Below are 23,848 nucleotides of genomic sequence, written 5' to 3' on the forward strand. Positions count from 1 at the left end.
TTTTGATTTAATAGACGCCGCAAACGCGCTGGCGATAAAAAACTTCAGAGGTGTTTTTATGAGGGATCAATTACCGGCGGCACCAAGGAATATTGAAACAGGCATAATTAACCTCGATGGGTCCTCCGGAGCGGGAACTCATTGGGTTGCATACGCGATTGATCCGCGCGCGATCGTCTATTTTGATTCATACGGGTTAGCCCCGCCAAACGAGTTCATGCGGTATATCCGGGCGTGTTCAGCCCGGGCGTTTTATTCCACGTTGCCAACACAGCGATTAAGCGACCCGCCGATATGTGGCCGTGAGGTATTAAACGTACTTGCGGCGATTTCATCATCGCGAAAACCACCTCATGTAGTTGTAAACGAATACACTAGTGGGGTCGTAGAGGCCCGGCGGGTTAATTAGAAACGCCGTTTTTTTTTACAATAACAATGATTGATATTTGGGGACGACCGGTTTCGGCGCTGAAGGAATCCACGGAAACACTCGCCACCGATGACATAAAAAAACTAATCGAGGATGAAATCGCCGATACGTTGAATTTAACCAGTGTTGACCCAGGTGAAATAGTCGTATTTCAAGACCGCCAGGGTAAATTGAAATCCAGTAATGTGTCGCTGGATGATGTTTTAACACGACAGCGTGATGCCGCCGAGGACACTATCGCGTTGTATACCGGCGACGGACGACTCAAACCGGGTGAACATATATCGGCGGTAACATTAGTCAAAGACGGTTTTATAAGGTTGGATAGATCGGTGACCGAACTCGACGCGCAGGTGAAAAAATCTGCCACCGAGGTGAAAAAATCTATCACCGATATACAGCTCACTACCGCTAGTTTTTTCGGGACCCGGACGGTAACCGAACCGAATCTTGCAACAATAAAAAATACTATTTCGGAGTTTACAACGCTGTCGGGCCAATTTTACACGTTACGAAAAAATGTTAACAGGATCGATGACAACTTTGATAAATTCTTTGGTAAAAAAAATACCAAGCTGGATGAGATTACAACAACTATAAATGATATCACTGCGTATGGACAGGAAATAAAAACAATCAAAACTGATGTTGCAGCGAACAAAGGGAGTGTAGACGTGCATGAACGGGAAATAGAAATAATCGGCGCTAATGTTGCAACGATCATAAATAATGTAGACTCGCATGGACGGAAAATAGAAACAATCAAAACTGATATTGTAGCGAACAAAAGGAATATAGACGCGCATACACAGGACATAGGAACAATCAAAACTGATGTTGCAACGAGCAAAAGAAATATAGACGTGTATGGACAGGAAATAAAAACAATCAAAACTGATGTTGCATCGAACAAAAGGAATATAGACGCGCATACAGGGGAAATAGAAACAATCGAACTTGATGTTGCAGCGAACAAAAGAAATATAGACGCGCATACAGGGGAAATAGAAACGATCAAAACTGATATTGTAGCGAATAAAAAAAGTATAGACGTGCATGAACAGAGAATAGGAACGATCAAAACTGATATTGTGGCGAACAAGAATAATATAGACGCGCATGAATGGAGAATAGAAACAGTCAAAACTGATGTTGCAGCGAACAAAAAAGATGTGGACGCGCATACACGGGAAATATATACACTCATTACTAAGGTTGCAGCGAACAAAAAAGATGTGGACGCGCATACAGGGGAAATAGATACACTCATTACTAAGGTTGCAGCGAACAAAAAAGATGTAGACGCGCATACACGGGAAATAGATACACTCATTACTAAGGTTGCAGCGAACAAAAAAAATGTGGACGCGCATATACAGGAAATAGATATACTCATTACTAGGGTTGCAGCGAACAAGAATAATATAGACGCGAATTTGCGGAGAATAGAAATAATCGGAACTGATGTTGAAGCGATTAAAGACAGACTACCGAGAGTAGCAGAGCAATTCGAAAAAATAAAAATTCCTCATGAGAACATCATCAACACAGTATACACAATTCGGCATGGATCATTCGATTGGACTCCTACACAGAATACAGTAAATACTACCGCAACTGTTAAGGGCATTTATCGATTGACACTGGTTTCAATGATGCAGTTTAATATATTATCGTCGAGTTCATCCGGGTTTAACAATACAATATCAACAATTATAGACAAGAACGCAACTGAACAGTTTACAATTTATGCCGTTGATGGAAATTTAGCCCGGGCAAACATCACATGGTATGTGGAATTTGTAGCGAATCTAAGTAATTAAAAACACTAGCTCTTTTAGAATAAAATGACCACCAGGGTAATTGAATCAGAGGTATCACCGACGTCACATCAATATCGATTCGATACCGCAAAAGAATTCTCCGCGAACTTAAAAACGCTTTCCGAACAATACCGCGCAAAAATAAAAAAATACCGCAGAAAAATAACCGCCATCGACGCGGTCGTGTACTCGGTGTCGGGTATAGTAGCTGGCACCGGTGTTATTTTATCCACGGTGACCATGATGGCCCCGATCGCTGTTCCAATCGCTATCTCCGCGGCGACAACAATTGCTGGAGTCGCCAACGCAATCACTAAAAAGATATCATCGTGTTTTCAGAAAAAACTCAACGAGTATACAGTAAAACATCAAATAGTATCCGACGCGTACTCGAAATTATCCGGGTTGATCTCATTATCGATTGATAATTTGTTCGTATCCGATGTTGAATTCTCCACGATGGTCCAGTTGTATAGCTCCGCGATGTCAAAAATCGAGGATTTTTAACTGGAAGCCGGAACCACCTGGTTGCTGAAATTAGACACTAAAGACAACGAATAATAATAATGTCGCTGAACCCCGAAGGGTCTCAATTACTTCAGCGGATCGCGGAGAATACCACTCCGGTACAAACAAATATGATATCGATAACGTCAACGAAACCCGAATTCAGTGTGAACTTCCCATCGCCGGTTCCAGTAAAGGAAATAGCACTGGCAAAATTGCGAATATATCACAGTTGGCCTAATATTCGAGCGAACGCATTTAACGGACAACAACCTAATAACTCGCTGGTTTTTGCACGGACAAATAAACCCGATGGGACCCCAAACTGGGAGGAGGTTACAATACCAACTGGGTCATACCAAATAGAGCAAATCAATAAAGAATTTCAACGCAGGATAAAATCGATCACAGGAAAAGAATCAAAAATCGCTATTACGGTTCATGAACCGACGTTATCGTCGACGATTGAAATAAGCACACCGGGGTATATGGTTGATATTTATAACAGTTCAATAAGAACCATACTAGGATGGCCTAAGAATCCACCCGCGGACGCCCCCCCATCAACTATCCTCAGATACGATAATGGAGATGGTGGTAGGCATATTGCTCCATACAACGTAAATATTGCATCGGTGATAGCGATTAATCTAGTATGTGATGTTATCGAAGGGAGTTACCAGGTGGATACCAAGCAATCAAATCAGGCTCAACAGGGATATATCCTTTATTCATTTTCACCAACAGCCCCTCCGGGATTTTTAATCGTTGAGAGTCCGATTAATCCGGTCTATATGCGATGCCATGATCGGTTTTTAACGAGAATTAATTTTAGAATTACCGATCAGTCAAATAACCTAATTGACCTACAAGAGGAGGAGTTAGTGATCACTCTGTTTGTAAGATCATAGCAGCAGAGGGGGCGATGACATCGACGCGGGACGCCCGATGATTACCACGGGAAAACACCAACGAGATGTTGTGGCGAAATATGGCGTTTTCGAGCAAAAAACGCTAAGGCTCCATTTGCCAAACGGAGACTTTATTTTTTTTTTGTTCGAAAAGTGAGATTTCGAAGGAAGGCTCTATTTGTCGTTTTGAGGCCTTAATCGAAATTTGTCGAAAAAGTTGTCGGACTCGCCCCCTCTGCTGCTAAACTATATGCTATTGCGCCATTCCCGTCGAAGAAACTTGTACGAGTGAACATCTGGCATTTTTGTACTGTATATACGAATATTAATTACCATTAAAAAAATAAAAGAAGGAATAAAAATACCTTCCACACATAAAACGTGTGCTCAAAAAACTTTCAGAATACATGTTTTATAGTAAACAATAATAAATGCCTTACGAGTCGACAATAAGGAAATAAGGTCAGATATACAACCAGGGAAAAATAGTTGCCACATGTAAGGTTCTGTGAGGCTGCCTCCTCAGTAAAACAAAATCCTTTATTTGCCAGTCAGTTGCTGGTGCTTGCATAACAGTAGTGTAGAACATGGTTTCTTTGAATTATGATGGAGGGCTAGTCACTTTCACAAAATAGTTGCATCGATAAGGATTAACTTTAAGAGGGCTAGTCGCTTTCACAAAATAGTTGCATCGATAAGGATTAACTTTAAGTTGTGTTGGCTTTCTTACTTGTTTATTTAAGACTAACCTTTAGTTACTATGCATTTTGGCCACAGCTGACCAGAATATGAAAATAGGGCACGTACTTGGGGAACATAAGGTGCGTCACAGGGAGAAACTGCGCATCATTCGCGAATTTCACACATATTGGACCCAGAAGATCTGTTTTAGGTCCCAATATCCCTATATTTTTTTCAATCTCCCTACTTGGCTTTTGAGAAGTTGACAGGTATGCCGTACTCCCCATTTTACAAAACTACGGTAATCTTGCTAATATTATGGAATAAAAGGCAATTGCACATCAATGTACTCGTATAGTTGCCAGTTAAAATTCCATCTTAACATAAGCCAATTTCAGTGTTTTAATGATTAACTGGTTAACAAAAGACAAATTCGCCAACTATCAACAAAGGAGACACTGAAACATAAAGCTGTCCTTTGTGTGGAAAGTTATGATGTTCAGCCAAAACACAAAACTAAAATAGATTGATGATGATCTTTCTTGATCTATAATGAGCATTTTAGCCTTTATTATTACCACTCTTTGTGAACTTGTAAATTATGCTGATTATGTGCCTTGTACAATTAAACATGCATACCTTTTCATAAATATTACCTCCACTTGTAGGATCGCTTATATCATTGAAAATAAGTAGCTTTTATGGGTGTGATTCAACATAAATGAAACAGCTATTAATGACTAGCTGGAATGTTATCTGGAAGAATGCAGTTTGGTCGAGAAAAGGAATAAAGCAAAAGCTGCATCTAATATACTTGGGAATAACAGGGATTTAAGTGACGCTATGCACACTTTGCACTGTGTAAGTACTGTACATTATAGGTGAGCCTGGTCTCCTGGGTAAACTCAACCGGCCAGCAAATTATGAAGTCTGTATTTATCTTTATTTAATTTCTTGTTGGAGAAATCAGAAAATATGCACATGCAAAGTAATAACAAAATCAATCATGGTACTTTTTAACAGTTTAATAAGTGCCAGGACACCAAAAATTATTTGTTTACATGCATATGTCTTAGGACATGGAAAAAGACTATTTTTACGTGTCTCACGATTTACAGCCATTATAGTAGTCAACAAAAAGACTTTAAATTTTTTTAGATTAGACAATGGCCATTGGATAAGCCGATCCCCCTTTTTCTCATAAATTATTCCGCTTATACGCGAGTATAAGGTAGTTGAAACTTGTGTGTAACTGATAGCAATTACCATGTTTGTTTGCCCGAAAGTCTGTAAAAAAGCATGTTAAATCGATAATTTGGAAAGAAAAACATAAGAAGAAAACAGAAATAGCAATTTTTAAAATAAAAAATAAACATGCCTTGAATATGTTTGGAGAACCCCTTTACCTCAGGCCTTGGTGTGTGTCTTTTTTATATGAAGCACTAGACCTGAGATTGCATCATTTTAAAGGTTATGCATTTACATTTAATGTTGGTTTGTTCCCCCTCCCCTTTAAAAAATACATCATTCTCTCGATCTTGGAGACACTTTAGTGACTTAGCTGAAGGAGGGGTGTGGGATCAAAATTATAAGGAATCATTAAGATATACAAAAACAATGGTTTCATGTATTAACTGAGCAATTCTTTTTCTTCGTCCAGTTGTCCTGGACATGAAGGTTTAGAAAATTCACTTGTCCCACCTACCTTTTTCACTTGTCTCAAATTTAGATCACTTATCAAGATTTGATGAAATGTTTCCACTTTAATCCCTAGAGAGAACAAATGAACATTTCTTGAACTCTTCTGATGTATTATTGTTCTTGAATGGTACTTAATTTGTTCTTTATGGTATTCATGTTCAGTTCAAGAATAGTTAATAAAGTTCATAAACTGTTCATAATTTCAAGAACTCTATTTTGCAGGAGCCTGAGTCTCTTAGCCTAGTTTTGCAAATTAAATTTCATGACTGTGATTTAAAATGCCTATTATGTGTATATATATATATATATATATATATATATATATATATATATATATATATATATATATATATATATATATATATATATATATATATATATATATATATAAATTAGCATAAATTAACAAAGAAGCTTTAATATAGATGACAGTAATTATAACAATTATAAGTGTTGTGAATGAATTTAATTGGTCTCCTAGCAGGTCAGAAAGTAACTGTTTTTCTTTCTTCACATCCTGAATAATCGGTATCAATAAAGACCATACATTAAACAGACTTCAGAAAGTAATAAATATGAATCAGAATTCAAAAAGTTGCAGCATCCACAAAACATTGATTTATAAAAAAAAATGATACTTTAAATTTCACATTTTTATATTCTGTGTCTCTAGACTTGTACCTGCCATTTATAACAGACTCACGGAAAAGGCAGAACCATGGCAGCTGTGCTCACGCGCGGAAAGAGAATGGTAAGAAAGATGGCTTTCTCTGTCATACATGAATGAACAAACTATGTCCATGTGTTTGAAATTATATTGCAGTCTGTTTATGGTATGTGAAATTATTTTCCCTTATTACTAACATCATATCCAGCATTATGATCTTTGCCATTTGAAAGAAATCTCTGGACAATGTGCACATTGCAGATTTTTGTAGAAAGAAAGGTCACATCTATTTTCTTGTTTTTCAGTATAAGCAAATCAAGACTGATTGATTTTATATTATTTTAGAAATACTATAGGATTAAATGATTATGGGTGGATATTCGTCAAAGTGTAAATTTTACCTAATCACTCACAAAATGAACATACAGTCCAGACTTTCTGTTAATTTTGTGAGTGAATAGGCACAAGTTACACATTGATAAATACCCACCCATGATCATTTAATAACTTAATTTCAATTTTCCTACTTTCTGTCATCAAATCACTGAATTCTATCAACAAAACATTTGATTTTAGGTAGTACACAGCTGACATGGATCAAGATTATCAAGCCTATCTTTGCAAACCAATGGTCATTAATCCAGTTAATTCATTGTCAGTGTGGAATTAATGTATCAATAAACCTTGGTTAGTGAATTATCCAGCCTGTAAGGCTTTACAAATCCACTTGCCTCACATCCAAGACAAGCTCAAATTTGGCTTGGGCAAGCTCAAGTTTCCAAGGTAAAAATATTTAGAAAGAGAGAGGTCGTGTTCAATTAATAATGCTTTGTAACAATAGTTTGACACTCTGCAATCTCTCCACAGTATCAGTACATATATCAACACCTTTGTTTGCAATGATATGTACTGCAGTCTTCAATAACATATCGAGCCATTAATCCACACAATGTACTGTCAAAGTCTGCCATTTTCATCTTGTAGTCAATGTTAAGGTCAGCCTCACATTTTCAGATGGCTCATATGAATATTTACTATTTAAGGCAAGTTTTGACAATAGGAAATAAACATTGATATTTTAACTTGTCAGTTATATTTCAGTTTTAATATTTGTAAGTATACAGATTTTCCGACTTTAAAGTCCTAACCTGGCCATTGGCAGTGTGTGAGTTCGAGGTGAAAGAATACTCACTCTAAACAGTCTGCTTGTCAAAGATTGTTTTAATGCCTGTCACTAATTTGAAACTGATGAGGTGATTATTGTTAATAATATAACTCTTGAGATTTCTGTCACAGTTGTGTTTGCAAATAAAAGGCACTCATCTCTAATGATTATTCACTTTGAAGTCTAGAGCTCACAATTAGTATTTATTAATCTATTGTTTATGTGATTATTATATGTCACTGATGCATAGTTGCTGTAGGCAAATAGTTAAATGGATAAAAACAAATCTTTGCAAAGTTGGCTTGTCAAAGATTGGTTAGATACATGTTGCGAATTTACAGTGAAAATTGGATGACCTGGAAGTGGAAGCAGACATATGAGTGGACACAACACTCCCCAGAAGAAAAATAAAGAGTGAATTCATTAATATTGGACTATATAATGAGGGAATCGGTTTTAACTGTTTTCTTGCTGGATGGAAACTTAAAGCTGAATGATCAGTTGATCTTTAAATGAAAAGTAGATACAGAAATATGTCATGATATATTGAAACATCATTAAAATTAAGTTCAAATGGTTTTGTTCTTTGCTGTTTAATTTTTAAGTTCGTTTTTTTTGTACCTAAACGTCTCTTTCTCTCTCTCTTAAAAATCTAGCCATTTCCAAAACCATTATCTACCTATCCATTTATCTGTCTATTTTGATACATGTGTAAGTTTCTCTTTGCTTTTCTAACTATATCTGAATTCCCTTCCTTTTTATCCCCTCATTTATTTGTCTATCTACATATGCTATTTTTTGGATAACTCTAATTATCGACATATGGTTTTAAGGTGCAAGCAAAGATAAAAATCTAAACAAAAGTTCTGTATTTGTGGGGAAGAGACATGCAATAGTCTGAGATTGCAGGGGTGTAGGAGGCTAAAAATGGGTCTTTATTCCAATGAAAAATGCTTACAAATGCAGAATTCCCAATTTTTGGCAATTTATCTACGATTACTCTGTTTCCAATTTGTCCAATTTATCATTAGATCAGATATCCTAAAAATATTCTTTATGGTTTCCTCCTGGAAGAATTACAACAAAGTGTGGTTTACATGCTGTTCTACATGTATTGAATGCACAGGTTCCTTCTCCTGGAAATATATCATTACCAGTTGTACACAATAGCAGCATAAAAAAATAGTTTTCTAAAGAACACTCAGTTCTTGTTATAATGTGTTTTTGTTATAAAAGTGTAATAAATAATTATATCTAGTTCTTAGTTTTAACCTATTATTTTTGCTGGGTATGACTTTTTTCCCTTCTATTTTTTCAGCTTAGAGCCAGCCTCAAGAAACAAGAGGAAAAGAATGCTTGTTCACCAAAGGTACATAACTTTACTTTCTATCATTAATTTCTGTTGTATGGTGGTCTTCAAATATCATAGTGGTGTGATGTTTGCAGTTTGGGATCCAAGTAAATGACCACTTTGTGAAGGCATGGAATTTTTCTTTTAACATTTTTTGTATTATTAATATGGCAAGAAATGATGAAGTAAAAAGTCATGATCAGTTAATTAGAGAAGACTGGTATATCATACAACAGGGAATCTGATATTACAACCCATTACTTTTAGAGTTTAAGTTCAAGTAAGCATCACCTTCAGTGAGTTTAATGAGTAAAGTTGATATTTCCCAGTTATCTAGTTGGCTGTCAAGCGTGTAAAGTTTGCTTATTTCTGTAAGTTAGGTTTTGCATTGATAACAGAACGTAGATGATAACAATAATGTATTCATACAATTTTATGAGAAATATATGTACATTTGAATGAGTGATATGAGTTTTTGCTCTAACTGGTACATTTTCGTTGAGTTTAATAGGATGGACAGCACCTGCAACAATGCAGAGTGGAGGGTTTGTCACGTTTAAATTATTTTGATGTGAAAGCTTATGTGCAGCTGAAAAGAATCATGCCAGGTATTACTTAAATGCGTGCGTAATTATGGGTTCAAGATATTTTAGGTATTATATAGTTCGATTGCACCAACACTTTTCATGCTTATGTTGGGCACTAACTTGGATGCTGCATGTAAAACAAATCATAATAGGTGATGTTGTATTTTTTGGAAATAATTGCATTTGAATTCAATGCCTTGAATATTTACTGCAAGTGACCTTTCCAGAATGGGCCAAATCATCCCTTGTTCATTGATATCCTATTAGTTGTACTGGTCATAGAGTAGATTTTATGGGATGGCCTGTTGTTCATCATCTGTCTGTCTGTTGGCTCACGTTATCACTACTTCTTCTAAACTATTTGGAAGATTACCATAAAACGTTACACACACATTCACCCCAAAGTCTATCTAGCTGGTCCTAAATGAAAATGGTGCTGCTGGAATGTCCCATATGGCAACTACAGCAACTATTTTGAAAATATTAATGTTACTTCTAGATGAATAGTCATAGTCAGCATGGGATTTCATTAAAAAGCTTTGTATGATGTCTAGTTGGTCTTAACTGAACATGGTGCAAATCTGAAAACCAGTATGACCGTCACATCACTGATGTTCAGAATCTTGTTATTGCTGCTTCACCTGAATAGAAAGTCATATTGACATGGGGTTTTTACCAGAAGGCTTTGAATGATTTTTAGTTGGTCCAAAATTAAAATGGTGCAGATTTGACCTCATATATGGCTTATGGCTGCCATGGTGGCCATTTTGAAATCTACATGTAAAGGGTTCAGAAAGCCCATAGTCTGCAGACTGAAGCATGCAATCACATAGAAATGCCAGCATTAAGTATAAAACATGCCCAATGCAAAAACCTAGTATTCATAGTGTAGTTGTAATGCTTAGTGTAAATTTTCCAATATAGCACCAGGGCGGCCATCTTGAAAATCTGGATTGGTCCTTGGACTCGATGGATTGTTATATTAACGTAGGGCTTTCAGTGCAAGCATTGTTGGTATGCCAATGATAGATAAGTATGTGAGTCTTTGTATTGAGACTGCATGCAGCATACATTGATAGAGTAATGAATAACAATGTATATTTACATCTGATATAGTTTGTTATTTTATGATCTATAATAATATACTTTTGATTGCAGAAAAGAAGCAAGTGTGTGGACCCAGGAAAAGATGCAGAATGGTGGTGCCATGTGGGACTGGACAAAGATGGCTTTAGCCTCAAATATATTTCTGACTACAAAGGTAGTATTGCATAAATTAAGATTTAGGTAAATCCTTTTGTTATTTGTTTTGATGTAGAAGAGCAGGCTCCCATAAATCCCGGTATTTGTCAGATATGTACATTAGTTCAAAGGTTTTGACTAGCATATTCTCTGAGCAACCAGACATTGGTCATAGGATATTCCATAAAATCATATCAAACTGTCTTTGATTTGTTTGTCCATGAAACTTACAAAAATACTTTAAAAAAAGTAATGTCACTATGTATAGTTTACAGACTGTTTCTTTGTCAGACAAACATTAAAGGGGTCGCCAACTAAACCTAATTTTAAGGTGAGCTTGTTACAGCTCAACTGTATCAAGGATATATTCCAGACATTTAGCTGGTTAAATGGAAGTTAAGAAAGGCAACTTATACTTTCAGTGAACAATAGTGTGGTAAATTTTTTGTTTGTTATTCTATAATTTTGTATTTATATGGGTAGGCTTTATATGCCTAGATGAGACAATAATAAATATCAGTCCTACTTTTACTGCTTGAGAGAGAGCACTACTCACCATGTCAAAACATAAGCATAATCATGATGAAAACTGTAACCCTTAGCCAGTTTTGCAAGACATTGGCAGACCTGCCAGCTCTTACGATTCTGCTGTAAGTCTTACAAAAATTGCCCTTAAAATACAGACTTACGGCATACTAGCAAAAACTATGGAAAAATGATCATTGCCGGAAAAATCCGGATAATAGGTTCATCCGTGTTTTATTGTGATCCAGGTTTCATCTTAGAATTAGTGAAATTAGTCAGGGAAAGAGACTAACTTTACTGTGGCACCTAGACGCTTTAAACTGCACCTATTTGTTCATGTGAAGCATCTGCATGATCAAACTGTTGATTGTAGAATTTTTAAAAATGGCTTCCAGAAAGCGATGCATGTTAAAGGAAAAATAAGTGTCTCGAAAAGTGTTAATAATCAACACAGAAAAATAAAAAGGAGAGTTCAGATTCTTGTGAATAAATGCTGGAAAGGACACAATTACGTTTTTTTTGACATCACTTGCCAATTTGAGTATGTCTCGTGGCGGGAGATATGATTGCTGTCGTCATGTGAAATGGAAAAACATTCCAAGATTTATGTCAAGTCAAGAGATAGAAACAAGCAATTGAGCTGCGTAGGGTTTGGAACTAGAATTTATGCAACTGTACTAGTGATAAATAAAGTATACACATACTTTGCAAAATTTCGGTTGAACATAACATTTATCATCGATGCGTCAAACTTTTAATTATGTTTTTCAGCTTTACAGTAGCAGTACTGTTATTGATATTTTGTTACACCTTACTGAAAACTGGTCAATCTTACGGGGAAAAAATCAACTGCCTTACTGAGACGGACATGTCAGGGTTGGCTGGTCTGCATTGGTTCTACATTACCATGAAGCAACATGTTGATGGATTTTTGTATATCATTGGAGCCTTGGAGATACACCCTATGTGGTGAAAAATTGGTAGCTACCAGGTTTGATTGAGACCCTTTATTGATTGGGACCCTTTATTGTGATGATCAATTGAGAAATCCCTGTGCCGGAACATAATAGTTAATTGATATTTTTGAAATATAAACAAATTTGAGGGCTGAATGCAGTATGTAGTGAATCGACGATAGCAATAAACCTTCTACACTTGAAGTTTTACTGCTCTGGTGGCCTAGTGGCTATAACATCCGCCTTGGATGTGGGAGGTCGTGGATTCGATCCTTGGACAAGTCATACCAACAACTTATAAAAATGGTACTAACAGCTGCCTCGCTTGGCGTTCAGCATTAAGAGGTTAGTGTTAGGACTGGTCAGCCTGGTATCAGAATAATGTGACTTGGTGGGATATCACTATAAACTGACACATTGGAGACATCATAACGATATTACTAACATTTTTTAAAGCTAAGTTAAAATCCAAATCACATCACATCTCATCACGCTAAAAGTTTTGCAAATATGTCTTTTAAAAATAAAATTAAATATGACCATTTTGAATAAAGTAAAGCAGGTGGAAAAGAAATGTAAGTAATACAAGGGAGGGTAGGCAAACCACCATGGATTGGGTATAAACTTAAGTGAAATGTATGTTTGTCACCAACATTGTTGGCCAAACGGTCAAAAGAGAAAGCCACTGTGATACAAAGAATGCCATCTATGGTACTCATGTTAGGTACATTATATTCGCACTACTGTCGATGAAGAAAATTTTGGATTCTAGAAGGTCCCAGAGTGGGTTTGAAATTTGAGTCCTGTTGCTACTTGCTTATTATTGCATTTCTATTGCTTAACAATACACTGGTATTGTTTTACTGAATTCTTGAAATGAAAATAAGCATGTATTTGAATAGGGCATAAATTGCAGATTACCTAATAATAGCAGTCTCTAAGTATATACATGAGCCTTTTGAAGAGAAAACAGGAAGCAATCTAGATCCATTTGGTATTTTTCAGGTTATGGTGTTTTCACTGATGAGAAATGGAAAAGAGGGGATTTTTTGTTAGAGTATTTTGGAGAGCGCATAAATATCCAAGAGGCAGAAGAATGTGAGAGAAAATATGTTAAAGATGGGATGAAAATGTTCTATATCTTTTTATACAGATTTGATGGAAAACAAGAGTGGTATGTGTATTAATATTGTGTTTATATGTTTAGAAATAAGATTCAGTAGCCAAAGTCTTTGAGATACACCCACATTGTGCAAGATTTGTGTACTTCATCTCTCTGCTTGGGCACACATTTTTTACATGCTTTCAAATCTTCTGGGCACGGACATTACACATTAAACACCCATGGCCAAATTTTGAGGAGTACATGCTCAAATTAGGGGGTATATATTTATAACATTGATGTGTGTTGAGAACATCTTTTGTCATTTAACATTTGTTTTTGCATACTACATGAAGAACCACACAAAAAAACTGTTAAACAATGGAAACGTCTAGAGCTGAAAACAAATACGACATTTTCCTATTTGTATATTCATTGAAGTATTTGGATATGATTTGAATTGATGATAATGAAAGTATCAGATTCATTCTCTTTTCTTTGCCTACTTTGGTATTAATGGACACCCCCATCAATCCCACTCCCTATTTAAGCTGCATTGAAAACAAGTGAACTATGTCATCTAAATCTAATTAAATGACACTAGGCGTCTTGAGAACATTTTTGAGGATGTAAAAATCGAATCGGTGTAAGTGTTATTTTTCCAGTTTATCTTCAAACTCAGTATGAATGTTCCTTTTATGCTGAAGACAGATGGTAAAGAGGTGAGACTTGATTACTTGTTCATTTAAATGATGTGAATATCTTTAAAAACACAAAACAGAGTAGCAAGCTTTATTATAACAGAAGCTTACAAATCTTACAGCATAAATGGTTCTGTTCCAAAGTCATATCAGTTGACCCATGTATGTTTTAATGATACAGAGCTGGCATACGCATTACTGAGTTTTAAGTAAATAATTAAAATGATGGTGTCAGATTTTAAGCATATTAATTCCACAGCTACCTAATGGCTTCAAAACTTTAAGAAGAAAAAACAAATGCAGAAATGTATTGGAGTTAACTTTCCAAGGCAATTTGATCAATTGCTGTTGGTGGTGGTAATAGTTTGTTACTTTAGACTACAGCTGGTCTGACAGAACAAATGGCCGAAAAAAGGAAAAATATTGGGGGGAGTTTGGTTTGATTGATGCATAAAAGCCTTTTAAACTCTATTCTATACCATGTTCTTCACCAGCTTGCATGAATACATGTTATCTTTTAAAGTGATGTTGTGAGTAATATGACTATTCTGAATGTTGACATGATTATCTTGCAAGTTTGAAATTGAGGTGATTTGGAAGGTATGAAATTAATCCCTTGTAAATTAATTCAACGTTGCATAGTTCGCATTTCACCTTCTTTTGTTTCTTTTACAGAATTCTGCCAAACTTACTAAGATAACAAAATGAATATTCTAATACCTGTTTTCTACTAAAATATTTGCTAAAATGTATTTTGTTTTGAAAGTTTAGATATTCGTTTCAGGTCTAAAAACTTGTCGAAGACATGACATGGAAATAATGTGTTATCTGATATTGGGCAGAATTTGCCTACTAATCTTGCATCTAGAATAGACCCTGGGTGATAACCACATGGAGGTGAAGGGAACTGATAGATTTAGATTGCTTATGAAGTGATAAAGCATATAGTTTAATGATAAGCAGTGTTTAGTTTCTCTTTGTCAGAGTTTATGTAAAACATCTGGATGCATCTTGATCAATTTGTAATTATATGAAAAGTAGATTTCGTACTGTGAACCTGTTTTCATATTTTGCATCACTGAGTTTGGTTAAGTTTGTTTTGGTATTTAATATGTACTTGATACTTTGCCTATAAAACAGAATCTTTATGTGTTATAACTGATGAGTGCTACACAACAATATCAAAACCAGGTCACTCTGACCTGATTTACATGTTTTAGTGCATTTGATTAGAATCTAAAGAATCAAATTTAACACAATGTCCAGTGTATGTTCGTTCATCTGGAGTTATGTCAGAAACAGAATATTCGTTAAACAAAAAATAACATCATAACAAGAGTTGACATTTGTACTTGTATGTTGATTTTACACATCAGCCATAACATGGTGATCCATAACTTTTTAACTGTGACCTTAAAATTGAATCCACATTAAAAGTTTGACCCTCAGAATAATTGCAAACAGATCCTTGTTTATTACCAACTTACTTTAAAAAAATATTGGCAAGATAGGATCTTCCATTGAACCTTTATTATTTGATAAAATAAAGTGGTACTTTGTGAATTTAGCGTCTGCTTTCTATATTATAGCATAGATGCTACATGCACACAGGGCAGACTCTGTCAGTATGTAAATGACGCTTATCCGGAGCCACCAAACTGTGTCATGAAGTTGAAAAAGTTTCAAAATCAGAAGAAACCACGATTATGCCTTTTTGCTCTAAGGGATTTAAAGAAAGGGGAGGAACTGATTTATGACTATGGGGATGAAACAAGAAATCTGTGGTGGAGGAAGAAGGTATGTTTTGAGGTTATCAATAATATTTATTATACAACAGTTAGTGCATATTGACATTCTTAATTTGTGAAAGCTGTTTTGTCAGGGCTTCACTTTGAGCCACATGTTGATGTACTTGCTTGAGTCCAAAGAGTTTGTAAAAGCTTTTTCCCCGATGGTATCACTTCAACAGCAATGCAGATGATGGCATCACCATTTTGTCATCATTTTTAAAGTAACTATGTTCACATTCATTGATATAAAGTTACAATAAATGTTTTGCAAAAAATAAACTCTTACATGCCACATGAAAATCTCATTAATTTTCTAAAGTTTTAAGAAATTTCTGAGTGTATTTATAGTTGCAGAATGAAAGCCCAATATCATGTATGTCTTAAATCAAAGCAACATAAATATTTTGTCTTGTTTTTTTGGCCGGTTTCGTTGTATTTCCATTTTTTTATGCCCCACCATGAATGTGGAAGAAGCATATGGTGTTACCCATGTCTGTTCATCCTATCATCCATCTGTCAAACAATTGTTAACTTTTGCACCTATGTCATTTCTCAAGGATTAGGGTCCAACAAAGTTGTGGTTTTGCATTCATGTTCATTGAACATACTTGTATATTTTTTGTTTGTTTTTCTAATGTAGAAAAACCGAGGAAAGAATAATGAGATGGTCTCATTTATAGGTAACTGCTGGAGCTTTTTGTCGAGCCACTTTGGCTGAAGCTTGAATAAGCATTCACTTTCGTGGCCATATGTCTGACCAGACCATAGATTAACCTCAATGTTAAAATATAGATTAACTTCACTATTAGTGGTTTTTTACATTGTTAAATAAAAGGTGAGCTCGACAAAAAGGGATCTCTTGGTTTTGTTTTTGTTGTTTTCTTTTTAATATTTATTTTTAAAATATTTGCAGCTGCACTGGTAAATACAAAACTTTATCAAAGATAGCTATTTGATTTACCACAAAGCAGTTTCTTCACTTCTTTGCTGTTGGCCGGATTGCAAAGCAGGTTCCAACCTACAGATTGATGGTGTCTGTTAATCCGACTCATGGGAACATTTTGCACTTCAAGTTCTATTTTGCTGATAAAATATATCTGTGAGTAATGCAACATCATCTTAAAAGTAAGTCACATTGACCTATATTTCATGTTACACTGATCATGATTAACCTTTGTCTTAAATTTCATGTCTTGATTTTATATTTCGTAATAACCAGTGGCATTAAAATGGTTTGGGGATGTGTTTATACAACATAGAATTGGTCACTCTGTAACCGATATTCAGACTTTTTTTTTACCCTGGTTTCTTCTTGTATTTAGTTTTTCTTTCCACTTTTTCAAGGTCATTTAACAGGATGAGATTGTTCATTTCAATTACTTCAGAACATTTGATTATGATGAAACACACTTCGCAGTCAGAGGTCTTCTTTATTGTTCATGCCGTTAATTTTCTTCCATGGCAAATGTCACAGAAAGGTAGATCATGATATGCTCATAATGGTGCTCCCCATCAAGAATAATGAAAACATTCTAAAAGTGGCATTCATTGTCACATTGGTGACTTCCAGCATGTACTATCATAAACACATAATCACACTGGCAAAACAGGCACTGCATCATGGGAAAACAAGGTGTCAAGTGTATGCTATCACTTGTCCCCTAAGTGTCAATTTAGGCAATTTTTTCGACCTAAAACCAGTTCTACCTTGGAAAATGTAATAGTCCCAATCCAAAGTAAGAGTACAGTGCATGTTTACAATCTGGGAAAAGGGAGTCTCGTTTTTTACAATCTCCATGTAACTGAGTGTAATCAACACTATTTTTAGGCTAAAGTGGTCATTCTAAGTGGTTATTGTTGTTGTGGGGTTTAACGCCATTTTTCAGCACATGATAGGGTATGTATGGCGGCCAGTATTAATGGTGGAGGAAGAATCCGGGAAAACCCTGGGAAGAACCACTGACCCACGAGAAGCTACTGGCAAGCTTTCTCACATACCCACATTGGTTGAATCCGAGACTTGAACCCACGCAGACAGGTGAGATGGCAGTGATCTGTAACGGAGAGCGCTTCAGACCACTCGGCCACTCGGGGCCCCCATTCTAGGTGGACTTTGGTGGTTAGGCATTCACTTTAAATAGAAATGACCAACAAAGAACTTGATGGTCATATTAGTTTTAAATTTATGTACCACCAGAGAAAATCATAGCCTTAATGGGGGAAATGCAGTTTTTATTAGAAATATTGTAAGAATTTTATAATTTTTACCTTTATCTTCTATTTTATATACCTTTTACAAAGTTTTAGTATTATCTTTTTATCTTTTATATTGTTTGCATGTTTTCGGACAGGTTGGTCCAAGTTGTTTTATTTAATTTATTTTATTGCAGTTCTTTATTATTGTTATATAGCTTTTAAATAGGAACCATGTGGTCAATATTGTGCTGACGTGCCATAAACCATAAACAATACGTACATAAATACCTGACAGATGAGATGAATCTACAGCATTATTGAAATTTGACCTCGGGCTGGTACTCGCCATTTTCATGGCTTGGCACATGACTACCTAAATCTCACAGCCTAAATGTCCATGGCATCAAAATTTATTATGGTCATCTCGATACATACAGACATGCCTACCAAATTTTATTTGTTTATCTTAAGTGAGTTTTGCATGAGCTAATCAGTATATTATATGCCCAATTTTGAATTTTAAAAGAGATATTTATCTAGTGAGATGGATACCTCTTTTGAAGTCATTACTTTCTTAAATAGGTAATTGAACTAGTTTATATGCTGAGTTTGTTGACATAAAAGACGGAAAAAAAAATTGAAAATGATCCAATGGATATCTCTAAAGTTCATTTAAAATGGTTAGCTTGGTGCTTAGTTTATGATATTGCAAGCAAGCGATTATTTTATAAATTTCCTTTAACTGCTTTAACAGATGTTTATTAAAAACATTTTGATCATTCTTATAATTGGCTGATTATTTTTGTGAATTTCAGTCTCTGATGATGATCCATTTGATCTTGACAAAACATATATTCCTGATGCAAGTAGTGGTAAGTTGGTTCTTCAGAGACAAGATATGCCCAGAAGTTTCAGTCTCTTAGTTTTTATAACTTTTCAGTATAAATAACTAATAAATGGTATTCTCAGCTGGTGTTGAAACTATTCCTACTGCAGGGTCAAACCCATTTCAGTGCAGGAACACTTTTACAGAGCTAAAGTCACAACCTTTCATTTTAAAACTTGCAATCATTGTCAAGGCTTTTTTTTATACTACAAGACTGAATAAATGCCACCCATTTCATTGTACATGAACATATGTCAGCAACACTGTACCCACAAGGGTATTACACACAGGAGAGTTTGAACTATTCAGGATCTAAGACAGGCCTAGCTGATTTGGGTCAGCTCAAGTCTTTTTATGCATGTGCATTAAGGCAGAGTGTATTATGTTATGATGTTATCCACCTGTTACAATTTTGGTTTCTGCACAATAAGTTTAGTTGTCCACATTCAAGAGCTGCCAAATTTTGTTGATAACTTACGCTTGGGGTAAGGGGGAACCCTATCGATTTCATGTTCAAAAGCTTAAATGTCAAGATTACTGACTGAAAAAAGGAAAATGTTTTCTGAACAATAAGCCAAGTTCTCCAGTTGCCAGACTCTGTGGATAGCTTGCACTTGGGATAAGAAAGAAATTTATCGATTTCAGGGTCCAAAAGTCACGATCCTTTTGACTGAGACAAGAAAAATGGTTTCTGAACAGTTACTTAAGATCTCCATCATCTGTGGTTACCAAACTTTGGGTATGGATTGCACTTGGCATAAGGGAAAACCTATTAATTTTCAAATCAAAAGGACAAAAATCAAGGTCACTGTGGCATCAAGAAGAAAATTATTTTTTTCATAGTAACATAGTAACATTAGTTCTAAATGACATACCTCAAAAAAGTGTTTTGGACAGCTTGCACTTGGTGTAAGGAAGAAGGTTATTGATTTTGGGGTCTGAAATTCAAAGGTCAGGGTCACTGACTAAAAAAGAAAAGTGGTTTCTGCATATATTTAAGTTATCGATATAGACTATTAAACATGGGGTGGGTACATAATGTGTTGTTCAAAGTACTCTTTTTAAATACTGTCAATGAGCATATAGTGTTATCCCTGTTTATCCCAAAGTATGTATGTCCTGAATTTAATTTAAATAGGGTTGAAATAACTCATTTTGTGTAAGATAGGGTGTAAAGGTTTTTCTTTGATAGGTCTTGTTTAATAAACGATCTCTTGTTCATTTCAGATTATGTTTCTGACAGCATTACATCAAGCAACCAATCAACGTGTATCAACATGTTAAGTAGTAAGTATAGAAACATTGCATAATTGATTAACATTTGAAAACTTGTTTTAAAAGCTTTTTTCTCACTTCAAGATCTATACAATATTTACACTTCCTTTATTTCAGGGCGTACAATTTTATTCTCTCGAACTCAAAACACTATATGCTGGTACACACCTTATAAATATATGGCATAACACAGGGTCTGTTCTAGGATGTACAAATTGCAAGATTCATACAAATTACAATGCATCATGCCAAAAAATTAAGTGAATGTGCAATAATTGTTCATTTTATTTTGCAAGGTATACCTTGTTTACTTAAATAAATATCTCCAATATTTAGAAAATTACCCCATAAATTTAAATTTGGATGGGGGTGTGTTCAAACCACACTTTTCAGTTATAGCATATTTAGAAACTGTTTCTCTTACTTTGCAGTTTTCCAATTTCTCAAACGCTTGTTTCGTATATTAAAAATATAGGGTTACATAATGTATCTTGATGCATCTTTGTATTATCTGAATAAGACAGTAATGATGCCATCAGTCAGTAAGAGTGTGCAAATCATACAGAAATGACCATATATCATGCAGGTTGAATTTAGGTATGCATAGGAACCCCTTATTAAAACTTGAATTTACACAAAACAACTCTTATTAGACAATTATTTAAACATGGTCATAAACTTTAATTCATTACATGACATGGCATTTTGAGAAATTTGTCTGATATTGTCTTCCCTCCTAGTAGATTATGCTTCGTACAGCCAGAAATCTATCAAAGAATAAACAGTTGGCTTTTGGCCTTGCATAAGCCAATTGAGCAAAGCCTAAATAAATAGTGGATCTTTAACATTTATTTACAGCTTACTGTCTAGATATGTCTGATGAAATCAGCATTTCTCCTCATTGGATCTCCAAAAGTGAAATAACCAGTGATATAGCCAACATACATACAAGGAATACACCAAATGCCCCTGCTCCCCCATATGACATTACCACCACTACCGCAGAGAACATGGACATAACTGCTTCACTGGACACCAACCCAGCTGGTATGTTTGAACTTTAAGTGACATCTGTAACTTCCTAGACTTTATGCACTGTTTTGGTATTGGAGTCAGTAAGACAATTTTCAGTTTTTCCAGCTGTCCATAGGGACCATTCCTAACATACCCTCAGTATACCTGGGGTATGCTGAAAATCTTGAATACATTCAAGGCCACTAAATGACTAATCACATGTTGTTGTAATACTGTTGCCTTGGGGGTATTATGTTGAAAGATTACTTATTTATCAGTAGTAGTTTTGTCTTTACCAGTTACTTAAAAATTACCTGTCAGATTTAATATAGGGCTTCTTTATTGTGTTTGGCTTGTAAAAACATATATGGATTGTGGACCTTGAGAATTTCATTATGGTTTGTTTTACAGGTATGTCTCATACAGTCACCATCTCTGCTGTTTCATACACCCCTACAAATGAAGTTGACCCCTTAAGTGACCCTTCAAAAACCCCTCCAAGTGATACTGATAGCAGTCCAGCAAATAGCACTACCAATGCCCTCCCATGTGAAGAGGCATACATTCCAACAGGGACTGCAAACCAAGCTGCTTCAGCTGATACTGCTAGTGCCCCTCTCAGTGACATGGCTAATGTGACCAAAGAAGCAGGTATATGTTTTAAGATTAAATAAATTGTTTCGATTATATTTTCACTGTTAAACCTGTACTAAGGTTTAAGTGTGGATGAATCTTGAGGTAAACATTTGTCACACTTCCAGAGCTATTTACTGCTCTAATTTCACTGTTGTTGCTGGGAAATATTTTACAAACATGTCAGGTTTAGTTCAGGGTATTTATTTTATGGGCTGTCATTTTCCTTGAAGAAGATGTTGATGTTGTAGGGCTTAACGCCATTTTTCAGCACAAGATAGGCTATACATGGCGGCCAGTATAATTGGTGGAGGAAGAACCCTGGAAAACCCCGGGAAGAACCACCGACCCACGAGAAGCTACTGGCAGGCTTTCTCACTTACCAATGTTAGCCGAGGCTGAGACTCGAACTCACACAGACAGAGGTGAGATGGCAGTGATCTGTAACGGTGAGCACTTCAGACCTCTCGGCCATTTGGGGCCCCTTTCCTTGAAGATGTAGTTTGCCTTTCATTCCATTTATTAAGTTCCACAGTTCTGTCACTGAAGTGCTTGAGAATGCTCTTTGGCATAAATTTCAGCATCTGTAGGATGAGTGAGGTCAAATTATACCCCAGTTCTATTCAGTCATTAGACTTTTTAGCAATATCACTGAAGTGCTTGAGAAGGCTTTATGGCACTAACTTTTAGCATCAGTAAGGTGAGCAAGGTCAAGCTTGCAAGTGTGATTCCATGATGAACGGTTGACAAGTAGATAAAATAATGCCTATGTGATATATGATCACTCTGAATAATAGATGAGATAGTCCTGATAGAAATGATTTGGTTGACTTTGGTATTTTACAGCACAGAAACACAGGTTATTTACTGCTGAGGCAGTTGGAGTAAAGTGCCTAACCAAAGGACACCATGGTACTCAAACCTGAACCTGTTTGGTCGCCAGTCTGGCACACTAACCTTGTACTAGTCACTGCAGCTCCTGCCTCATTCAGTCAACTCTTTTGACATACAGGAGGGTGTGCACCGCTCCCTCAATAACTCGCGAACCCGCTTATAACGTGGTGTCCGGCATGGATCCCGTTTTTTTTAAAAGAAGTATATTTTTTAAAAATGAAGAAAATTGTGATCAGAACAGGTGAATGAAACTTGATAAATCGCCCGTTTTATCATCGAAAATGGCGGTTAGTGCCCAAAAAGTTAGAATCAACATCGTGAAATTTTCAGGTTTTAATAAGAAATCACATATCTTATTAGATTTTATCGGAAAAAATATTTTCTCAGTTCACTGTAAATAATAATAATGTATATGTATATGGCGAAACAGCCATCAATGAATTATAGTAAATGCTAACAGGTGGCAACACTGAATGAAATGAACACTAATTAAATATGTCTTATTACGGAAAATTAGCGTTTTAATCTTTTCATTGTGTTGCAGTGTAAGCAGTATAATCGTTGCATGTTCTCTTCTATTCAGACATGAACAGAGTCAATTGACCGTCACATCGATGCCCGCGAGCACATCTGTGAGAACCTAATTAAGTGCCGGCTGCGTTTTGATCGACGACTTGGAGAAGTGTTTCTTGCATTGTAAAAATCAATTAAAATAGACCTGCTTTGTTTTATCACGTTAAGTCGGTCTTTTGTATGAAATCGGATAAAAGACGTACAATACAACAGTTCAAAGGAATGCAAATCCTACATG

At 35.6% G+C, this 23,848-nt stretch overlaps 1 protein-coding gene across 2 annotated transcripts; it reads left to right on the plus strand.

Moving 5' to 3' along the window:
* Positions 1-6,582: 6,582 nt before the first annotated feature.
* LOC149793516 (N-lysine methyltransferase KMT5A-like) lies at positions 6,583-21,500 on the plus strand. 2 transcript variants are annotated; one of them, XM_089966400.1, is made up of 8 exons: positions 6,583-6,804; positions 9,204-9,254; positions 10,982-11,084; positions 13,552-13,720; positions 15,939-16,146; positions 19,151-19,207; positions 20,449-20,508; positions 21,355-21,489. In XM_089966400.1, the coding sequence occupies exons 1-7, from the start codon at positions 6,772-6,774 to the stop codon at positions 20,503-20,505; spliced, it is 678 nt and encodes a 225-aa protein (XP_089822526.1). In that variant the 5' UTR covers positions 6,583-6,771; the 3' UTR covers positions 20,506-20,508; positions 21,355-21,489. The 2 variants fall into 2 exon arrangements, with proteins under 2 accessions (XP_089822526.1, XP_089822528.1); XM_089966402.1 differs by lacking the exon at positions 20,449-20,508 and having other exon boundaries at positions 21,355-21,500.
* Positions 21,501-23,848: the final 2,348 nt, after the last annotated feature.

This window comes from Sinohyriopsis cumingii, chromosome 8 (genome assembly GCF_028554795.1).
Source record: "Sinohyriopsis cumingii isolate HCF-2022 chromosome 8, ASM2855479v2, whole genome shotgun sequence".
Lineage (NCBI taxonomy): Eukaryota > Metazoa > Mollusca > Bivalvia > Unionida > Unionidae > Sinohyriopsis > Sinohyriopsis cumingii.

Coding starts and splice junctions, on each gene's coding strand:
- LOC149793516 (XM_089966400.1), top strand. CDS start 6,772: ATGGCAGCTGTGCTCACGCGCGGAAAGAGAATG. Junction 11,085..13,551: donor ATATATTTCTGACTACAAAG/GTAGTATTGCAT, acceptor GGTATTTTTCAG/GTTATGGTGTTTTCACTGAT. Junction 19,208..20,448: donor TATTCCTGATGCAAGTAGTG/GTAAGTTGGTTC, acceptor TGTTCATTTCAG/ATTATGTTTCTGACAGCATT.